General features: G+C 31.9%; 1 protein-coding gene across 1 annotated transcript; it reads left to right on the top strand.

Annotated features, from left to right (window-relative positions):
- The first annotated feature begins 734 nt into the window (after window positions 1–734).
- Window positions 735–17,425, top strand: LOC108910134 (protein cueball). The gene is made up of 6 exons (XM_018714659.2): window positions 735–924; window positions 13,225–13,460; window positions 13,544–13,704; window positions 14,099–14,977; window positions 15,062–15,377; window positions 16,011–17,425. The coding sequence occupies exons 1-6, from the start codon at window positions 852–854 to the stop codon at window positions 16,083–16,085; spliced, it is 1,740 nt and encodes a 579-aa protein (XP_018570175.1). The 5' UTR covers window positions 735–851; the 3' UTR covers window positions 16,086–17,425.
- The last annotated feature ends 1,751 nt before the right edge of the window (window positions 17,426–19,176 follow it).

The raw sequence follows: 19,176 nt of genomic DNA, 5'->3' as shown, positions 1-19,176 counted from the left end.
CTGACAAAATAATAAGGATTTATTTAATTTGTTATAGTCCGAAAATATTTTTATATACTTATATATGCGTTTACCAGCTTAGCTTAATTTCTTTCGACATATGCTTATTATTTATGATATTATCATTTTTTTTTTAATATCTTTAAGAACTGTTGTTCAACAGTGTACAAAAGCGCAGTTATCATAAAAACAAAATTGAAGGCTTATTTTACATGGGCATTGTTCCTTCCTACTATTTTTTTAAACACATACATAAACGTAAAAAGCAGATATGTACATATACACAAAATAGAAACACAGTTTATGGTACTATGTGATTTCAATATTTAATTATTTTACTTATGGGATTTATATTTTTCGGTGTGATAGTTTCCCAGAAATAGTCACTGACTAGTCCATTTGGTCTGTTTGTTTGTTAATTTAAATAAATAGTAAAAAAAGTCCACAAATGCACAATATTTTTAAAAACCAGTTTTCGTAAATGAGAAAGAGAATTTGGTTTTTAGTTCGTAGGATTCTTATTGTTAAATATATATTACATTTATCAAATTGATAACTACAAATATTTCAGTGATTATTCTCATTATAGCAACGTGTGAAAAATTGATACTCTCGTAAAATTTCTGCGTCACGCCACGCCACTGCTCAGACCATCGAAAACGCCAGTGGAGACGGAAATATTACTTGAACGTGCTAGACAAAGAGGCCCTCTGTCACATTTCCATTATATTGAAAGCAAGTCTTCCAATTATCTAGCTTCTGCTCGCATTTGCCGTGTGAACTGCATGTGCCTTGTGGTATCACAACCTCCCAGCACGGTTTTACTAATTTTTTGATCGATTTCTCCCGACATGTTTATTAAACTAAGTGTTATTTTCGCCGTTTTACGGTTTGCCGCCGGCCAAGACAAAATCCTGGACTGGGGTAAGTGGGAATTTTGACTTTTGTATAAGGAGGTTTTCGCGCGCCATGACTACGGTTCAAAATGTCACGTACACCGGGCTCGCCGGAATTGCCGTGAAAATTCTACAAACTGACCACATCAGCCACAAACCAACTACCATTATATAATATCGCGTCTACAATCGTGAATGAAACGTTTATCGCTGTTACATAATTTTGTCACACGCTGCGATTCGATTTTTATCTCTTCAACCTAGAAATTTATATTTTTAAATGTGTAGGTAGGAGTGCAGGTTTTTGCCAAAATTTTTTTCACCCAAATTTCTTCGTGACATTTCAATGACTCGAACGTCCATAGCTTATTTGATTTCTTGTACGTACTTCCTGCTAGTGTGTTAATTAAAATCAAGATCGATAGGCCTGGAACTATTCACACGTACCTACTTTTACATTCGCATTGCATTTACACTAAAACTAATCTGGGGCGAAGATAGAAGTTAGGAAGATGTAATGTCTGCTTCTGCATGAACTACAGACAATTCACCAAGACAAATTTCTTACCTATCTATGTGATGCAGACACTACCTCTAAATTAAGTCATAAAACATGTCTGGAAGGCATAATATTCATATCTTGTTGTATGCAGAATAAATGAAATCTAATCTCATGCCCTTGAATTTATAAAATTTTAAACAATGTTACATCTGATACATAGTTGTTTTATATATCCTACAATTAGCCTGATGTTTAAACAAATAAATAAAGGACTAAGAACAAGCATCCTTTAATTTAATAAATAGGTAGGTATATCTACTTGTCAATTAATTTAGAACTTTTTACTCTGTAATACTAATAATAGGTATAAAAAAAATACCGAATCGAGCGACCAATTACTTATTTTTCGTCAAATATACAAATTTCCAAATAAATAAGTGATAAATTATATTGTTACTTTTAATATTGGATCTTCCTATCTATTCTTTGCACTCTAATTGACACAGAAGTCAGGGGCGCCTCGACAGCTTACAAATAGGGCTCCACCCTATTTTCTAACTCTTATTTTGACATTCATTTTAAAATTTTTAGAAGCATATGACATGAAATAATTTTTTTTGTTGTGTAGACGCTGTGCTTTATCCTTTATAAACAAACCTATTTAAAAAAATTGACGCACAGGCACAGCTTCGTAGAATCAGAGAGTTTGGCTTATCATCACTTATCTATTACATCAAATTCAAGGGTAACCTAATTTTGGGCGTAATTTATTTATTTACTTGCATTATAATACTTATCTGCTGCTATCTCTTCTACGTGAGGTTATAAACAATATTCTGATGTACGTTTTAATCCGCATATGAGTAAGTTAGACTTGGAGTCGGATATTTCCAAGAAAATAATGCAATGTGAACTTATCAGTGACATAATTGAAGTAATGCGATAATTTACTATAACACGTTGTGCATTGTACTGTTGCAACGTAATCCTTCAGATAAATGACATTTGCATTACTTGTCTGCAAGAAACGTATTTTACTAACGTACAAATTATAATAAAATAAAAATAACCTACATGTTATTGAAATTTTTTAGAGCGTTCATTATTTATCTTGAGATATTGCTTTATATATTTACTGGTGCCATTTTTTCGACGAGCAATGAACTGAAAATAAAACTAATTTATGCAATGTATATTGCATGTATTATTTTAATTGTCCGCAATTACAAACAAGTATTTCATTATCTCCAATAACCTATTCTTCTTTTTTTTGGTTTTATTAGTTAATTTATTATGAATATAGTCAAATTTTTGAAATAATGTTCTGTTGAACTCTTTTCCTCGTTCCCTTTTATTTAAAGATGTGGGTAAACCAAAGTTCTTATTTAACATATACTTAGGTAATGTAATATCCTTATATTTACTGTTTGTTTTTATTCTCAAATAAGATGTTTTTAAAGTACGATTGAGAACGATTTCGAGAATATCGATGTCTCGATTGCAATTAAGACTTTGTGGATGCCTACAATGAAAAAAATATAGAAATGAGGATCGTCGAATATATCTGAATTACGGTTTATTTTTTATGTCCTGATACGTATCCTGTTGTTACTGTGTTATACTGAACTTGAAATATATTTCAATTGAAGGTTACAGCAAAAAATTATGAGCGTAATCGTCTGGGAAAATTGGGAATTAATGTCATTGTATTGATATTAGTCTGACGACAAAATTATGAATGCGTACATAATTTCCAATGCACTGTGAATTTTTTATTCTGTAAGCTAAAAAAAAAACAATGAAAAACTATTAACTACCACAATTCGAGGTATGTACCTTATTTTTTACGTAAGCTATTAAAATTCCTATCTAACCTTATCAAAATTTTTAGTCCATATTAATTTTCAATTCTTGCGTTTCGATTGACTGAGGATATAAAAAAAATTGTCTACTATGACGGTCGAATGTTGTAATAGAGGCAGTATGTGGATCGCAGGGCCATGGAATATTAAGAAATCGTTCATTGATACCTACTAATTATTTTCCATGTTCATTTGCTTAACTATGTAATTAGATTACAATTCCAAATTCAACCTTGAGGAAAGAATTCTTGGGCTCCTTCTAATTACGTGTTTAACAAGCACCACAGGTACAAATTAACATAATAAATAAAACCATCAATAAGTGATAAAAGGGAAGTGCGAAAGTTATTCTTAATAAAATGAATAATACAAAACAGAGAGCAGAAGCTGAGGATTTCAATAAGTTCATAGATCTAATTTTCTAAATAAAAGGGGCGAAATAATGAAATAATTCTAATACAATCGATTTATTTTAACCACGCCACACACAAAACAATTCATTGACACGAAACGTTGCGTTTTTAGATGTCCACGAAACTGTAATAAATATTTTGTGCTAAAAAACTTGAGGTCGATGGCACCTTTTATTACCTTTCACTTAAAAATCTATTAAATACATCATCATGTAAAGTAAAGATGATAAAAAGTTCATACCCGTGTTATCTGGTTCAAGAGTTTTGCATTAGTCGAAATGCAGGTTGAGTTATTTTTCACAATTACTATATCATTTTTTTTCAATTTTTTTATCTACATTACATTTTGAGAACCACTGTCTACGTTGAAGAGAAATATTTTTATGCAACAAATTGCAGGTTTGCCAAGTCATGTGCCAAGAAAATTTTCCAGAAAAAGGCCTCTACTTTTCAGAAAGAGACAGAAAACTGAACATATTGCAATGAAAAGCACAGTGCATCAATTTCGGAAAAATGCATTGCACTCAACTCTCATTAGTTAAAAGTTCAAACTCAAAAGTTTCTAATATTTCACATGCTCTTTTCTACAATATAATATCGCCGTATATTTCTCAGACGAGTTTGTTCAGAATAGATGATGATATAACAATAACAAGTACCGTGAATATATCTGTATCTGTATAGATAACCTTATCGACAGTTGCAAACAAATTTACGTTCACAGAAGCATTACGTTACAATGCACTACTTTTGTAAACAATAATAATGAACTATGTGATAAAAACTGACCTCTATTTTTAGACAAATAGAAAATAATCCGCGAAAGATATTTTTCTAGAAAATTATTTATATGTTTATGTGATAAATACTGTTCGTATTTACAACTTTAAACTAGTTTTTATACATTACATTCTCATGATTTTTTGTACTAGATGAGTCTGATCTAGTTGTTTTTGTCATATTTTAGTTTCTATATCTGTGTTATATTAACAATGCAGTAACAATAGTATAGTAAATAATTATAAAATGAACTAAGCAACACTCTTTTAATTTAGAATATTAAATATGAATTAAATTGAAAAACTATTGCAAAATGGGTTAGAATTGTATTATGCATTGTTATTTTTATTAAACATTTACAGCAATCAATTGATTTTATGTATATGCATTTAATTTTTAGTACTACTGCTGATGATTGATCATTCATTACATTACAATTTTTATTTTTAGATAATACTAATTTTTGCCTTGCTTATTCATCATTTTTTTTATAATGTCACACTTTTGCACCAAAAAATAAAGCAAGTAAAAAAATGATTGTCATAAAACGGCACGAAAGATACGATGATACTATACAGTTCGGCATATTCTAAATTCAAAAAACATTTTGTCCGTTCACTATTTCGGTTTTGAAGCCAATAAACTCCATTCGTAGTAGCCAGGAAATAATTTAAGCGACAATTTTTTTTTGTTTTAATTTGTAGTACCCTTGGCCAGCTCAATACTTTCAGACGAGTAGATTTTAATTTGCCACAAATCTAATCAACTTAGTCATACAAAATGACCTTTTTCGACTTTTTATTTGACCCATGTCAAACTCAATAGTTTATTGGTACACTCGCTGTTATATAGTCCACTTCCGTTAATTAGGAGAAAGTGGTAGATTGTAGTTTCCCTAAATATTATTATTATTTTTTTTTTTTGAAGAGCGGCACCCTTTTGGTTAAGTACCTACTTTTAATTAACAAAAAAGCTATCAAATTCTCTGCGTTTTTAGTAATATGTTACTGTCATGTGGATGCATGGTTTGTATTTCGTCTGTAGCCATGGATTCCAATATTATTTTCTAAATAAGATTGCAAAAACATTTACATTGATTTATGGACGAAAGAAAGTTCTTTTACTGATATCATTTTGGCACTGTGACACATATTTCATTTCTTGTTTATCTATTTTTATAGATGGACGAGATATTATTACGTAGATATTATTTTATCAATACTAATCTGTAATCTACTAAATATTATGCCGGTGAACTTCGATACTTCTGATGTTGATATGATTATATAAATAAGGCAGAAAGCGAAAAAAAAAATGAACATTCATGGGAAAATAACAGGAAAAGAACAGAATAATATAAAAATAAACTAAGAATTAGCTATCAGTGATCTTCTTCTAAAAGTAATAATAGGTTAAATATTTTCACATTTATTATTTACTTCTAATTGTGCCCGATGTCCTGTTTTAGTTGCCACAAATAAATGCTCTCTGAAAACACACTTATTTCTTATATCTCCTGAATGAACTATAACCTAGTTCCATGCAATGTTTACTTCCTTTATCGCAGCACAATAAAACCGTTTTGGTTTGTTAGGCATTTATTACAAGGACTCAATTATGTAGGATTCAAACACAGTTATTTATGAACCAACTAATATCTGTTACGGTTTTTTTTATGAAAAAAATATTGCACTCAAGACGAACAAGGAAAAATATTAACCTTAAAGCGTTTTTTCTATCGGAATACTTTTACTATTTATCGTTGCGGTTGAAATGAGTTTGATTTGGGGTCAAAACGTGTACATCGAAATTCGGTTGGGAATAAATTAAAAAAATGAACAACGGCCTTGGGGTTGGTCAACCAAATTCATTAGCAGCTGTCTCTTTCGCAGTAGGTACATCTTATCGCTGTCTATTTTGAGCCAGAACGTTTAAAATTAATTTAAAAAAATGGTTACGCTCTCCGTGTGCTTTTTATTTGAAACAAATGCGAACCTTGGACGATTTACTATTTTTTCACCTACTTGAAATAAGCTTGTTCCGCGTTAATCAGGATGTAAGTTGGTCCTTTCGGTCAGTTTTCTAAGAAATGTCCTAAGGATATTTTGAATAAGCTAATATGAGCACAAAAACAATGTTAGCTCGCGATTTTGTAGGTTCTATCTCACCCCTACACGATTGCAGATTCTCTCATAATAAAATTTAATTTATTCTTTCGCATTTGTATAGATTTGAGGAAAAATTCGAAAAATTTTAGCGTCTAATTTTATTTGTTAATACCATTTTTTATGTAATACAAACAATGATTATCAGAAAGATTTGCCAATTAGTAAAATTTCTCTCTAATTATTTAGTTTGTGATTTCAGGTGTCGACATTCTTATATTGCTTGTACAAATTCATTGAAAAAAATCGAATAAGATGTGTTTATGACGTTATGCAGTTTTTTCTTTCATAATTGAAAAAATATAATTATTAATTAAATTGTGTTTACTTTTATAAATAAAAACAAATAAATTATTCAGTAATAACGATTGCGCATAATATTTAGTAAACACAACTATTTAAATAAATAATTGATATATATTTATATCGATGTATATTTGATCACGTGTACGATAAAGGTTTCTTATCAACTTTCGTGCAATTTTGGTTGTTCGCATTCCACATAGTCGAAAATTTCTTTATCATTAACAAAAATGGTGGTGCATTACTGAGAAATCTAGCGAAGTTTTCACGGAATTACACGCAAATTGCGAAATTATCACAAAAATAGCTTTAACATAAAACATATTTTATTATTTTTAGGATAAAATTACTTGAAAAAAGTTTGTAGAGGATACTTTTTATTTTTGTCTGGTTTATGGAGTTTTGTCCTACGTCTTCATTTGATAAGGAATTTAGCAACATTTTTAGAATTAATTTAAGTTAGCAAATAATAAACCGGAAAAAAAAACAGGATTATTCTCTTAATTCATTTTGATACTCATTTTGAATATGTCGTATTGCTGAAAAACAATTTATAAGATTGTATTGTCGCTGAATGTATTGCAAACTAACAGGATTATACAAGTTTTTGTATACAGTGTGTTCAAGAAATGATGGACAATCTCGCAGGTTTGGATAAACCTTTTTTTATTCAGCCTCACCCAGAGCTCTATTTTCTCATTAAATCTGAATAACATTTGGCTAACAGCGTTGTTATTTTAACCAATTTTTTTAAGTCTGTCATTTTACTGATAGTTACTTTGAACTTTGGGTATCTGGAAGCTAAGCGCTCTCCACAGACTTAACCCCTAAAAAAATTAATAATTAAATTAAATTGATAAAGCTTCATACATTTTTGTCGCCGTTTTTAATACTTTCGTAGTTTTTTTTAAGTTATATAAGTATATTTGTTTATTCTCAATACAACGAATTTAACTGTAAACACAACTATTTTCGGCATATAATAAATACTCCAAAACAACAATTAGTTCTTTATATAAATGCATAATCTCAAATGGCATTTGATATTTCGTACTTATTTTGCTGCATAAATTGTTTTTGTTTTCCTGTGTGTATATTATCTTCACGGTTAATCACGTTTATTTCGAAAACAGTCCATTATATCGATATTAAACAAAAGCACCTTTTTCCCTTAAAATTTTTACCTAAAAAATAAACAATGGAATAAATTATTGAAAATGAAAAATATCTTAGTTGTCCTGTTTGAAGAACTATTTTTACTTTTAACTATGTTTAGTATGATTCGATTGTGGGTAGACGGGAAGTTTTTTGGGAAAACATTATAGTACTGAAACTAAAATACATTATATTCCAAATATTCCAAAATAAAAGTGACACAAATGGGCAATCTTTATTAGAAGTGAAGGGATTATACTTAGAAAGTCTACGTTTTGGCCTCCCTATACAAATTATGCCCATTTTTATGTATTAATTTTATATTCAAAGTGTAAAACAAACACAATAGTGTCGTAAGCTTGACTTGCAAAGTTCACGGTGATGACACTTATTATTGCAAAGAAAATAGGCCCATGATCGACTTTAGCCAACACAATTCGAATCCAGTCATTATGACGGTTGTCCAATTAATTACCACTTATAAAAGAAATAAGTGGATAAGGCTTACAATCTCACTCGGTTCAAATGGTCGTAATTTAGATACCCGAAACGCATGCCCACCGTGCTCTTCAATCGATACCACGTGGTCGGGAATTTGAACATGCAGTCGGTCACGTAGGCCCAGACATTTGAGCCGTTTGCAAAAAGTGGCTTTTTGCAGTTCGTGCACCTAGATTACATGACGGCGGCTCTCATAATCGCTTTCTGCTTGCTCGCAGACTTCTAGATTGCTATTTTTGTTGTCGTAAAGCGAGGTAGCAAATCGCTGAACAAGAAAACAATTGAGTTTTTCAATTGTTTCTTCGTACGTGCCCGCAAAATAAGTAAATTAGTGGTTTATTAGATATTAAGTATCGAATCGCTGTAGATTTACGCGCGTAAATGTAAATATTTATTTGTTTGTAACGAAAACGAAACTTTATTAAGATAGCAATAATCTAATGTTTATGTTCAAGGAATAATAAATTTTAATTAACTTTTAAGATTTTTCTGTTTTTCTAGTCAATAAAGTAATTCCCTGTAATTTTGAATTGACTTTTGACCGTGCAAATTGTAAAAATCATGAAGATAAGACACTTTGATAAGGAGAAAAATTGCGCCATAGTCTATCATTGGTACTTCAGACAGTGGCGATGAGAATTTAAAACTTCATTTGTGATCGTCATGCCAGTTTTTTAGGATGATTTTTTTTTTGTTGCTACTAACTTAAAAGGTTATACTTACACTCCCTTCAGGTTTGCCAGTAAAGACTACTTTGATTAACAAAAAAACTGTAGAGCAAAATTAGAAAATCATTAATTACTTTAATTACTTAACTTAAAGTAAATGCGGTGACGATCATTTTCAAAAAGTGGCACCAAAAAAATTTGTCCAGATATGTTAAACTTTGTTTATAAACATGCATAAAAATGGGTCATTTATGTTCTCTAAATATATTAACGACAATTGTTTTTTTTTAACAAAGTTTCACAAGTTTGACTGCTTGTAGGTGGGCCTATAATTGTGTGAATTTTCAGTTATGATTTTTCCGTGATTTGAAATACTAAAGAAAATATTTAAGTAAATAAATTAATTAAAGTACCTAGTAGATTAATTTGATAAACCTTTGACTACGCTTCACAAAAAATTTCAACTTGCCCAATTCCTGTGTCGATTTTTTTTTCTATTGCTTATAATAAGTAATTTTTAATAGTTTACTTTTACTTTTTATAATTTGAAATAATAAAACAATCATATTGCACTAAATAACGAAGTAGTACTGTTTAGGTATCTATTTCCGATATTTTTTTCATATGTTAAAGTATTTTAAATCGTAAAATTTCAATGAAAGTTCGTGTGCAAAAGAAAATGGCTCATAATTACATAAAATAAAATGAGTGCAGCTTGTGCACACGGTCTTGGAGTAGCACTTGTAATTATACAATCAATCTTTGTAACAAAATTAAAATTTTAAGATAATGATAAATCTGAAAATTCCATAATAAGGTTGTTAAAGTCGATATCACCCTAGACTGTCCTGTATAGAAATGACTTATTAACACATTTCATTCTTTTAATTTTTTAATAGATTTTAATAAAGACTGTTGATTTTTAAAAATGGTTTTCCCATTCTTATATAAATCAATACATCCATGCATATTAATGCAAATAGTAATTTTGGATTTCATTGACTAAATTAATAACAATCCACAATTTTCAAAACAGTTTTTAACAATTTAACCGATTTGCGTTAATCATCTTCAAACGTAGATTAGTAATTAAACAAACAATAATAAATATTTTGTTTAAACAATTAAATTGTTCATATTTCGTGCGATATGTTCTCGAATATCATACGGAATACCAAACTTACGTGCAATAATTTGATAGATAGGTATTTAACTGCAATAGGTATCTATAGATTTCTATAGAAATACAGTAAGCAAGCATTTGATAGGAAATATTTCAACAGAAAATTAGTAGATAATATGAATGTGAAAATTAATGGATTTTCTTGTTTTCAATCCACTTCTCAGTCGTGGTCGTCAGTAGCTTAAATTACGTTGGCCGGATAAAACCGTGTACGAAATCAAACGGAAAATATGAGACAAATAAAATATTAATGATCTCTTTTTCAATTGTTTTCCAATTTCGAAGAATAACTGCTCATAGTAAATTACTTTTTCCTCCAAAGAGGAAATTTTTATATTATAATTGAAAAATAATCATGTAATTCAATAAAACAAACACCATTTTGATTATATGATGTTTCTATTTTTCTTAGTTAAAATGTCTAAAAATTACCTATTAAAAAACACCTCGTGTCATTAACAATTCAAGAAAAAATATAAAAAGTGAGGAGAAAATAGAAACATACATCAGTATTGGCAACCTGTTAGGTGACAAGACGAAATAGATGTTTAATTATAACATTTATTTTTTACATAGCAATGTATTTAAGATAATTTGTAAAATGTCAGATTTAAATGATTTGTGTGAAACGCAAATTGTTCTGCGGTTTCCCACTACAACAAAATAAATTGTAAAATTACAACCTGCTCGAATTTTTAGAGCAATATTTTATTTTAAATTTTATATCAGCTCCAGTTTTATGATTGGTTAATATGTAAATACGACAAAATAAATCCTTGAATAATTGGAGCAGTACCTACTGTTAACCAGTTCGGAATAATAAATTCTATATATTTTATTTAATCTGAATCTGGCATTGCTATTGCTAGCAATGCTAGCAACTCTCCGTTAGTAAGTAATTGCATTTCCCACGTGGTTCTCACCCAAATCGCGCATGCTTCATCTCTAAATAGATTGTTGGGCGATCTTGACAATTTTCAAACTGAAATGAAACTACTTTACAGCATGTGACATAGCAGGGCATGTATTGGTATTGTTGGGTGTTTTCTAAAAATACTCGGAAGGCTGTATTATGCAATTTTCAGACGTGCTCCAATATTGCCGAATTTAGTAGTTCAAAATTTATTTAGACGTACATATCTACAAGATAAACATACACTGATATTTTAAAATGTCTATATATCATCATTACTCATACAAAACTGTAGCCAGTAATCATAAATGTGAAAATAACGGATCATCACAATGACGCTTTACAAAGGATCAAAAATCCAACCATCGAATAATCTACGTTCGTCTAATCATTTTGAGATGTTTTAGTTTTTGCTGGTTCATCTACAAGATGCGCAATTTACTAATAGACACTGCTCAAGTTTTTTGTTGTCACATTATTAAATACCTATTTAAATAATCACGCATTTTTATACACATATTGCGTCCATAGCATATTTAATTAATTTAATAGATGATATTCAGCTTACATGAATAAAATTTTAATTTTAAATATTTTTTTTATTTTAATATTGTTGTTTGAACTACTTAGATACGTTAAAGACATATTTATGGGAAATTGTTATAAGTACTGTACAATCGGTTGCATAAAATTCAAATTTTGTGACGCTCTTCGGGAGGTCTATTTCTTGGATAAACCTTAACAATTCCCAAATAGATGTGATGGCGATTGTTACGCAACCAAACTTACACTAATGGCATGTAACAAACACTAAATTTTCTGAAGGTGACTCTGCCAATGTTGTGTTCTTAATAAAATTTGTTTACGTATGGAAAGCTAAAGCAAAAACTTTCATGTATTTGCTGATAAAACAATAATGATAATTTGTTTATTTTTAGCATATTAGTTGATATGAGGAGAGATTTATTTCAATAAATGTATCCTTCGAATAATGTATCATAAATAAAAAAATTAGCCACACAAAAAAAAGTTGTCTACTTTTCATACGACGTAGATTATCTGTAGTATTTTTGCCTCCTGATCACGAATTCGGTGTCAGAATTGAGCTATCACATCACAGGAATTTCCTAACCTTAAAAACAGGTCAAATATAGCAAAAAATTCACGAAAAGTGCTAGGAAAAGTACAAAAAATTTTGTTTCCTATATTCAAATGTTCATTTATATGATTAAGACCCCGCCGAACGTGAATCTGCGGTCAGAATTGATGGTTATTTTTCTAACCTAAAAAAACGGGTCAATTAAGATCAGATATCACGAATTTTCAAAAAATAAGATTTACGCCAAATTTGGTATACGGGGGTTTTCGGGGTCGCTGATCACGGATCGGAAGTCAATTTTGCAAAATTCAAGATGGCGGATCCAAGATGGCCTACCAAATTTTCAAAAAATAACAGAATCGCGCCAAATTTGGTATACGAGGGTTTTCGGGGTCACTGATCACGAATCCGTGAAGGCTCAATTCTGACACCGCATTCGAGATCAGGGCGTAAAAATACTACGGATCACATATATATCGCATGAAAAGCACAGACAACTTTTTATTTTATGTGCCCAACGATTTAGGATTTCTTTCACGACATTGAAATTATTGTTATTGAAATATTGAAATTATTTTTTGTACAATTTAGATAAGACCTACTTGAATAGTGCACTTCTATTTACATTATCTAATAAGTGAAATGTTTTTATTAAAACTTCACTTCGATCAGATAGATGTGCCTTATCTTTTCTACGCATGCATTGAAAATTATGAAAATAAAACGAAAATCTAGCGAAAATAATATTTGCAATATTAATTATCGTTTTTTTTCTTATTTTCAGAACTAGCAGTAGCGATTGGCAACCACATAGAACTGCTACAGCCAAATGGTTCTGTAATACAGTCGTCAACACAACCATTCAACAAATTAAAGGCACTAACATACGACAACATCCGTGACCAATTCATTGTCAGTAACACAGACAGACTGAACGATACCATTTTCACTGTCCAGCTGACCGAAGAGACTGATACCGATATTACACCGATTATACAAGATCTTCCCGATGATGTTCTTGTAAGTAAACGATATCGTTCATTAAAAATTTAATTCATGTCTATAGTTTATTTCTAAATAATGTGTGTAATGTAATCTTTCAGGGGTTAGCCATAGATCCAATAGATGACGTATTATACTGGACAGACGCTATAAACAGCACTATTAACTACGTTGCTATGAATGAGACCCTCTACGAGTCCAAGGAATTTCTTTCCTTCAAACACGAGTACCCCCATGCCATCGTAATTGACATATGCAAAAGGTAAGTGCCTAATCGATATTAATAAACTTACATATTGAAATAAGCTGATAACATTGTATTCTCAAAGGGTATGTTATTTTCTCAGCAGATACGAGTTTGTCAAGACAAAAGAAATCATTCTAATTACTCAACAAATTATAGATTAGACACGTAGATAATGTGTAATGTTTTTGTAATATTGTGTAAATCAGTACTCTCCAAGATTACAAAAAAAAACTGATCTTTATAATTAAAAAGTATTCAAAATTGCTTGTAGAGAACAGATATTAAGCTAATTCAAATAAATTCTTATCAAATCAATTTGCTGTCCGCAACATTTTGTCTACATTCACCGTGTATCAAATCGGACCACTTTTTCAACTTTCAAACATATACAACAAAACACTTGTTCCAGGTACATATATTGGACGAATCAGAAGTCCGAATACCCTTCCATAGAAAGAGCAAGGCTGGATGGTACTGGCCACGAGACACTGGTAGATCGTGATGTTGTAACTCCCGAAGGAATAGCGATAGACTACCAGTCCCAAAGACTGTACTGGGCAGACAGTAGAGGTGGCTCCATCTACGGGAGAATCGAGAGTACCACCCTGGAAGGAAAAGAGAGAGAGTTGGTACACGAAGGTACCCACATCAAGCCATTTGGTCTAGCGGTCGATGGGGATACAATATATTGGACAGATATTAACAACAACGGCGTGTATCGCATCTCCATATCGAAAAAGTCGGAGCCTGAGAAAATCATCGAATTCGATGGAAGGCCTATGGGGCTGGTGACCAACAATTTCCGCATCAACGATTTAAGCGAGTGTAAATACATAGAAGCAGGCATCAAAACGGTTAAGGAAGGCGAGAGAGAAGAGACAGCCGAAGTCTCTCAGACTGAGGAACCGGAAACGAAAAGTTGCTTAAACGACGGAGAGCTCGTCGATAATAAGTGTTTGTGTAAGAGAGGTTTCAACGGCACGTACTGCGAAACATCCATCTGCCACAATTTCTGCGTCAACGGTGCGTGTCGCATATCCTACTTGGGAAAGCTCACGTGTCGCTGCGACGCAGGTTTCGTCGGTGGACGTTGCGAACGCAACAAATGCGACGACTTTTGTTTGAATGGTGGTGAATGCACCATCGTTTCGCCTCGAGATAGGCCGCAATGTCGGTGTCCTAACGGATTCATGGGGGACCGATGCGAGTATAGTACCGAGATCTGCGACGTCTACTGTACGGATAGAGGGGACGATCTCTTCTCCGAGAAGTTTGAGTTGCTGTGCAGGTGAGAGATCTTGTATACACGAATATATTTAATTTTTTTTCAAAATAAGGAATAAAATGTATTGAAAATTTATCTTGTTTTCAGGTGTAGCGAGGGCTTCAACGTATTCTCCGACAGAAACCGCACAGCCGCGAGATTGTCGGCCTCCAAGGAACAGGACAACTTCTTCAGCAGTCTAAGCAATCCTCTGTACTATCTCGCCGCTTTGGTACTTATTTGTTTGCTCATTATCATTACGCTCGCCGTTTACATCCGCATCATCCGCAAGAGGCGCCCCAGGATCAAGAAGAGGATCATCGTCAACAAAAACGTCACGCCTTTAACTTATCGGCCACAGCCTAACACGGAACAGTGCGAGATCACCATCGAGAACTGTTGCAACATGAACGTATGCGAAACTGTAAGTATTTATTGATTTTTTTATATATTTTTGATGAAAAAATACTTCTTTATTAACTTCGGCGGTTACATTAGATGAAAATTCATATGAAAATTTGATTGTGCAAAATCATACGGATTTGTTTAAAGCTCCGCTTCCTCTGTATCACGTTCACTTTACATATTCCAATGAAATAAACAGTGATCACACACTTGATAAGCACGAAACTATTGCTCAAAACGAATTGGATGGAAACGAAAAGGACGTCTTCGAGGTTTAAATTTGCAGTTTTATGTTGTGTTGAGTTTGGCTTCTGTAACGTAAAATTACTTATGCTTTAGTAGCAATCTACGATATCTTAATTTGTATTTGTGTGGTTACACATCGCTGTCTTCTTACAAATTCGTATCAATCGTTGACGCGACAACTTTGTTCACATCGGTTCCTACCAATAGCCCGCCATGAAATCGTGTGATATTTGTATCTAAAGAAAATGGATTTGATTTATTGCGTACAAAATCCGGTCGTCGTAGGACCAAAAATGTATGTAATATCAAGTGTGGTACAATTTCATATTCAATTCGCTGTGTATATAATCGCCGCTTTACGATCGCCGCATTTTTATTGGGATTATGAGATTGTTTGTTGTTTTAGCCCTGCTATGAGCCAAGGAGTTTCCAGGAGGACAAAAAGACCCTTTTGTCGAACATGGAGGGCGAAGACTTTTAACTTCTATCTACATTAGATAGGCTGTGACTGTATAAAGTATTAACGTTGTTAAGTTTTAATATTTATATTTATATATATCAAAGACTAAGTACCTTAACTGTTGAACAGTAATGTGTTCAAGGATTGAAGCACTTTTGCCAGTTAAGAAAACAATGAAAAGGAAACGCATGTGCATAGAAAACATCAAAAATATTTTTTATTTTATTCCATTGAAAGGGGTTGATGCACAATTCGAATAAATTGAATTGAAAATTAAATTAGTTATATGATGTGTAAAACTTAGTGTTGAGAGGTTGGCTTAAAAATGTGGTCATATTTGACGGCATGAAGCTAAGGAAATTTTTTAGTCAGCTATGGAAACTATGAATTGGGAATACTTTTTTGCTATAAGCCAATCTTTTAACACTAAAACTTACATCTTAGATTAGAAACACGTGACCGCGATTATTGAAAATCAGAAGTGGGATACTTTGCCAGAATCTTATTAAAAAGACAGACTTTAACTTAATCTCAAACGATCATTCCTAGGTAATTAATTTCAATCGCCATGACATCCCAGTACTTATTTCAGTGGCATATTTCATTGGAATACTTATTGATCTACTTAATTTTTCATTTTTTTTAAGTAATTTTACTTAAGCAACTTTACCAAGTGTTGATCATTTGGAGGATAATTTTTAATAGCAAATTTTTAATGGTACTTCAAATCATATTTATTTAATTTTACCTTATTTTCATGTAGCTAATTCGAGTGTTGTGGATATTTATATTCTTAATATCTAAATAACCAAAAATTGAAACATCTGAAACGATAATTAAAGAAAGGTGTAAATAAGAACAACAAAAATATGTTTTACCTGTCTACAACACTTTATACACCAAATGTACAGGATGTTTAAAAATATTGTCAATATTCATACTCAGTTTATTGCGCAATTACGAGATGTTTTTTTTTTAAATACATAATTTAAGCAGCCTTAGCATGAATATCGAGACAATATTTTTAGTTCCTCTACGAGTTTTACGAGTTTTTTTTTATTTCTGTTGATTTAAAATTTTAATTGAACTCTGTAAATAGTTTTCTAGTAGGAGGTTGTGAGTGTAGCCTAACAATCTGTTTAGCCAAAATATTTTGCGACTTAAAATGTGCCTAGTACTTATTTTTTAGGCAATCATTTTCTCGTGAAGGTGGTGTAAACTGTAATGTTGTACATTACTTAATTAGGAGTACGTCTGTGGTTTGTAATATCCACATCAGAAATGTGATATTATGATCTTAAGAACATTTAGAATAAATTTTGTATGTAAATTGGTAAGAAAATAAATAATTTATTAAAATATTACTTTCTATTTTTTACATTTTTAACTACTTTAAAGAACTGCGAAAATTGTATTTTTTCATACTCGGATCTAAATAATATCGATAATAAGGTAGATTTAAAAAATTGGTAAACTGCACAATCACGCCGTTATTCCCGAAGGTGCTGACATCTAGATTTGAATCTAAAAAATCAATGACCACTTTTTTTTTTTGGTTAAACGGTGGTGGGGGAACAATACCAGATGGCGGGACTATCGTCCTTCAAGTCCCTATATTGATCTACGTTGGTTCTGTAAAAAAACAGTAGCATAGTGTCAACAGTGGATATTACAGCATTTTAAACAGTGCCGCCAATTAACAGCGAGTGACATAATTGACGTATGGACTTTATTTTTATTTTTGCCGCAAGAGTATCCATTTATAAGCGTACGACAACCAATATAACTGTATTTTTGCCCAGTATCTCTTATTTTAATATAATTCAATTAAAATCTGAACACCAAGTTATTGTTAAATTAATAAAATATTAAAATGTCATATGACAAATCGCCATTTAACAGCTATTATCTAATAGAGTAGCTTATAAAAAGCTTATTGACAAAAGGAGCATTTTGCCCCAAAATTGCAGTAGATCTTGGCAATATCTAGTGATTTTGTCATCCTTATTTCAATAGTGGCTGTAACCGCTGCAAACTGCACTACAAATAACGATTCAGTGGTCTGCTGCTGTAACTAATGACGGCAAGAAGTGTCGCCATCTACTGTTGTCATCCCAAAGTTTTTAAGATCCGACATCTTCAAGCATATATACTACGGGAGGTAGCATGAAATTTCGAAAAGTGTGGCTGAGTCTGCGAGAGAGACAGACAGTATCTCAGTACACGCTGTCTCAGTATAGCACGCACGCGATTGGTTGGAAATGAATGCTCGCGCTCATTGGCTCCCGTCGTTGAAGCGAAGAATGAAACAACAAGTACTGAGATACTGTCTGTCTCTCTCGCACACTCAGCCACACTTTTCGCAATGGCATGCTGCCTCCAGTAGTATATGCTCGAAGTCCGAGATATATCTGCCCACTGTGATTAAATTAATACATGAATACCTGTGTTTTATATTATTTAAGAAATAATGTGTTCAAAAGAGTTGAGGGACAAAAATATACATGCTCTGATACCCTAAGAGGGCAACAAATTAGTTTTTATTTTAATATACTTCAAGAGTTTAATTGAACAGATTTCTGTATAACATTGACAGTTTTAAAAATCGCTCCTAGAATTTTAATGGAGAAAAAACTTTGAGCTTTGTTTGTATAATATAATTAGACAAGCTTGGGGATGACAGCACCAGAGGGCGACAGTACCTGTAATCCTTATTTACCTCACAAATAAGGATAACAAGGAGTGTCGCCGTCTGGTATTGTCATCCCCAAGCTTGACAGATTTTCTGACTAAACAAGACGTTGATTATATAACACAAATCATATTTTTTAAATGTACACAATTACAAATCAATTTAAAATGTTATTAGACTATCGTGTTTAGGTCTCCAAGAATGCTTTCCGTGAACTGAAGCTGAAGGATTTATCCCTTGGGCTGTTATGATATAATATAATGCCTTCTTAGATTTGACATCGATTGAGGTGCCCTCTAGACGCCTGTGGCCTAAGCTGCTTGTAGAGAAGGACAAGCATTCCGAATCTCTTGTCATAATATGTACTCATTGGTTGAAATGACGATTGTAGTCAGTATGTGGCGCCACCAGTATATACTA

This window comes from Anoplophora glabripennis, unplaced genomic scaffold (genome assembly GCF_000390285.2).
Source record: "Anoplophora glabripennis isolate ALB-LARVAE unplaced genomic scaffold, Agla_2.0 scaffold184, whole genome shotgun sequence".
NCBI classification, from domain to species: Eukaryota; Metazoa; Arthropoda; class Insecta; order Coleoptera; family Cerambycidae; genus Anoplophora; species Anoplophora glabripennis.
This window is presented reverse-complemented; position numbering and strand designations above follow the sequence as displayed.

What these genes read in the sequence shown, in the direction of transcription:
- LOC108910134 (XM_018714659.2), top strand. Translation starts at nt 852, where the DNA reads ATGTTTATTAAACTAAGTGTTATTTTCGCCGTTTTACGGTTTGCCGCC. An exon ending in AAGTTTGAGTTGCTGTGCAG is followed by an intron (nt 14,978 to 15,061) that starts GTGAGAGATCTT and finishes TCTTGTTTTCAG; the next exon opens with GTGTAGCGAGGGCTTCAACG. An exon ending in ACATGAACGTATGCGAAACT is followed by an intron (nt 15,378 to 16,010) that starts GTAAGTATTTAT and finishes TTGTTGTTTTAG; the next exon opens with CCCTGCTATGAGCCAAGGAG.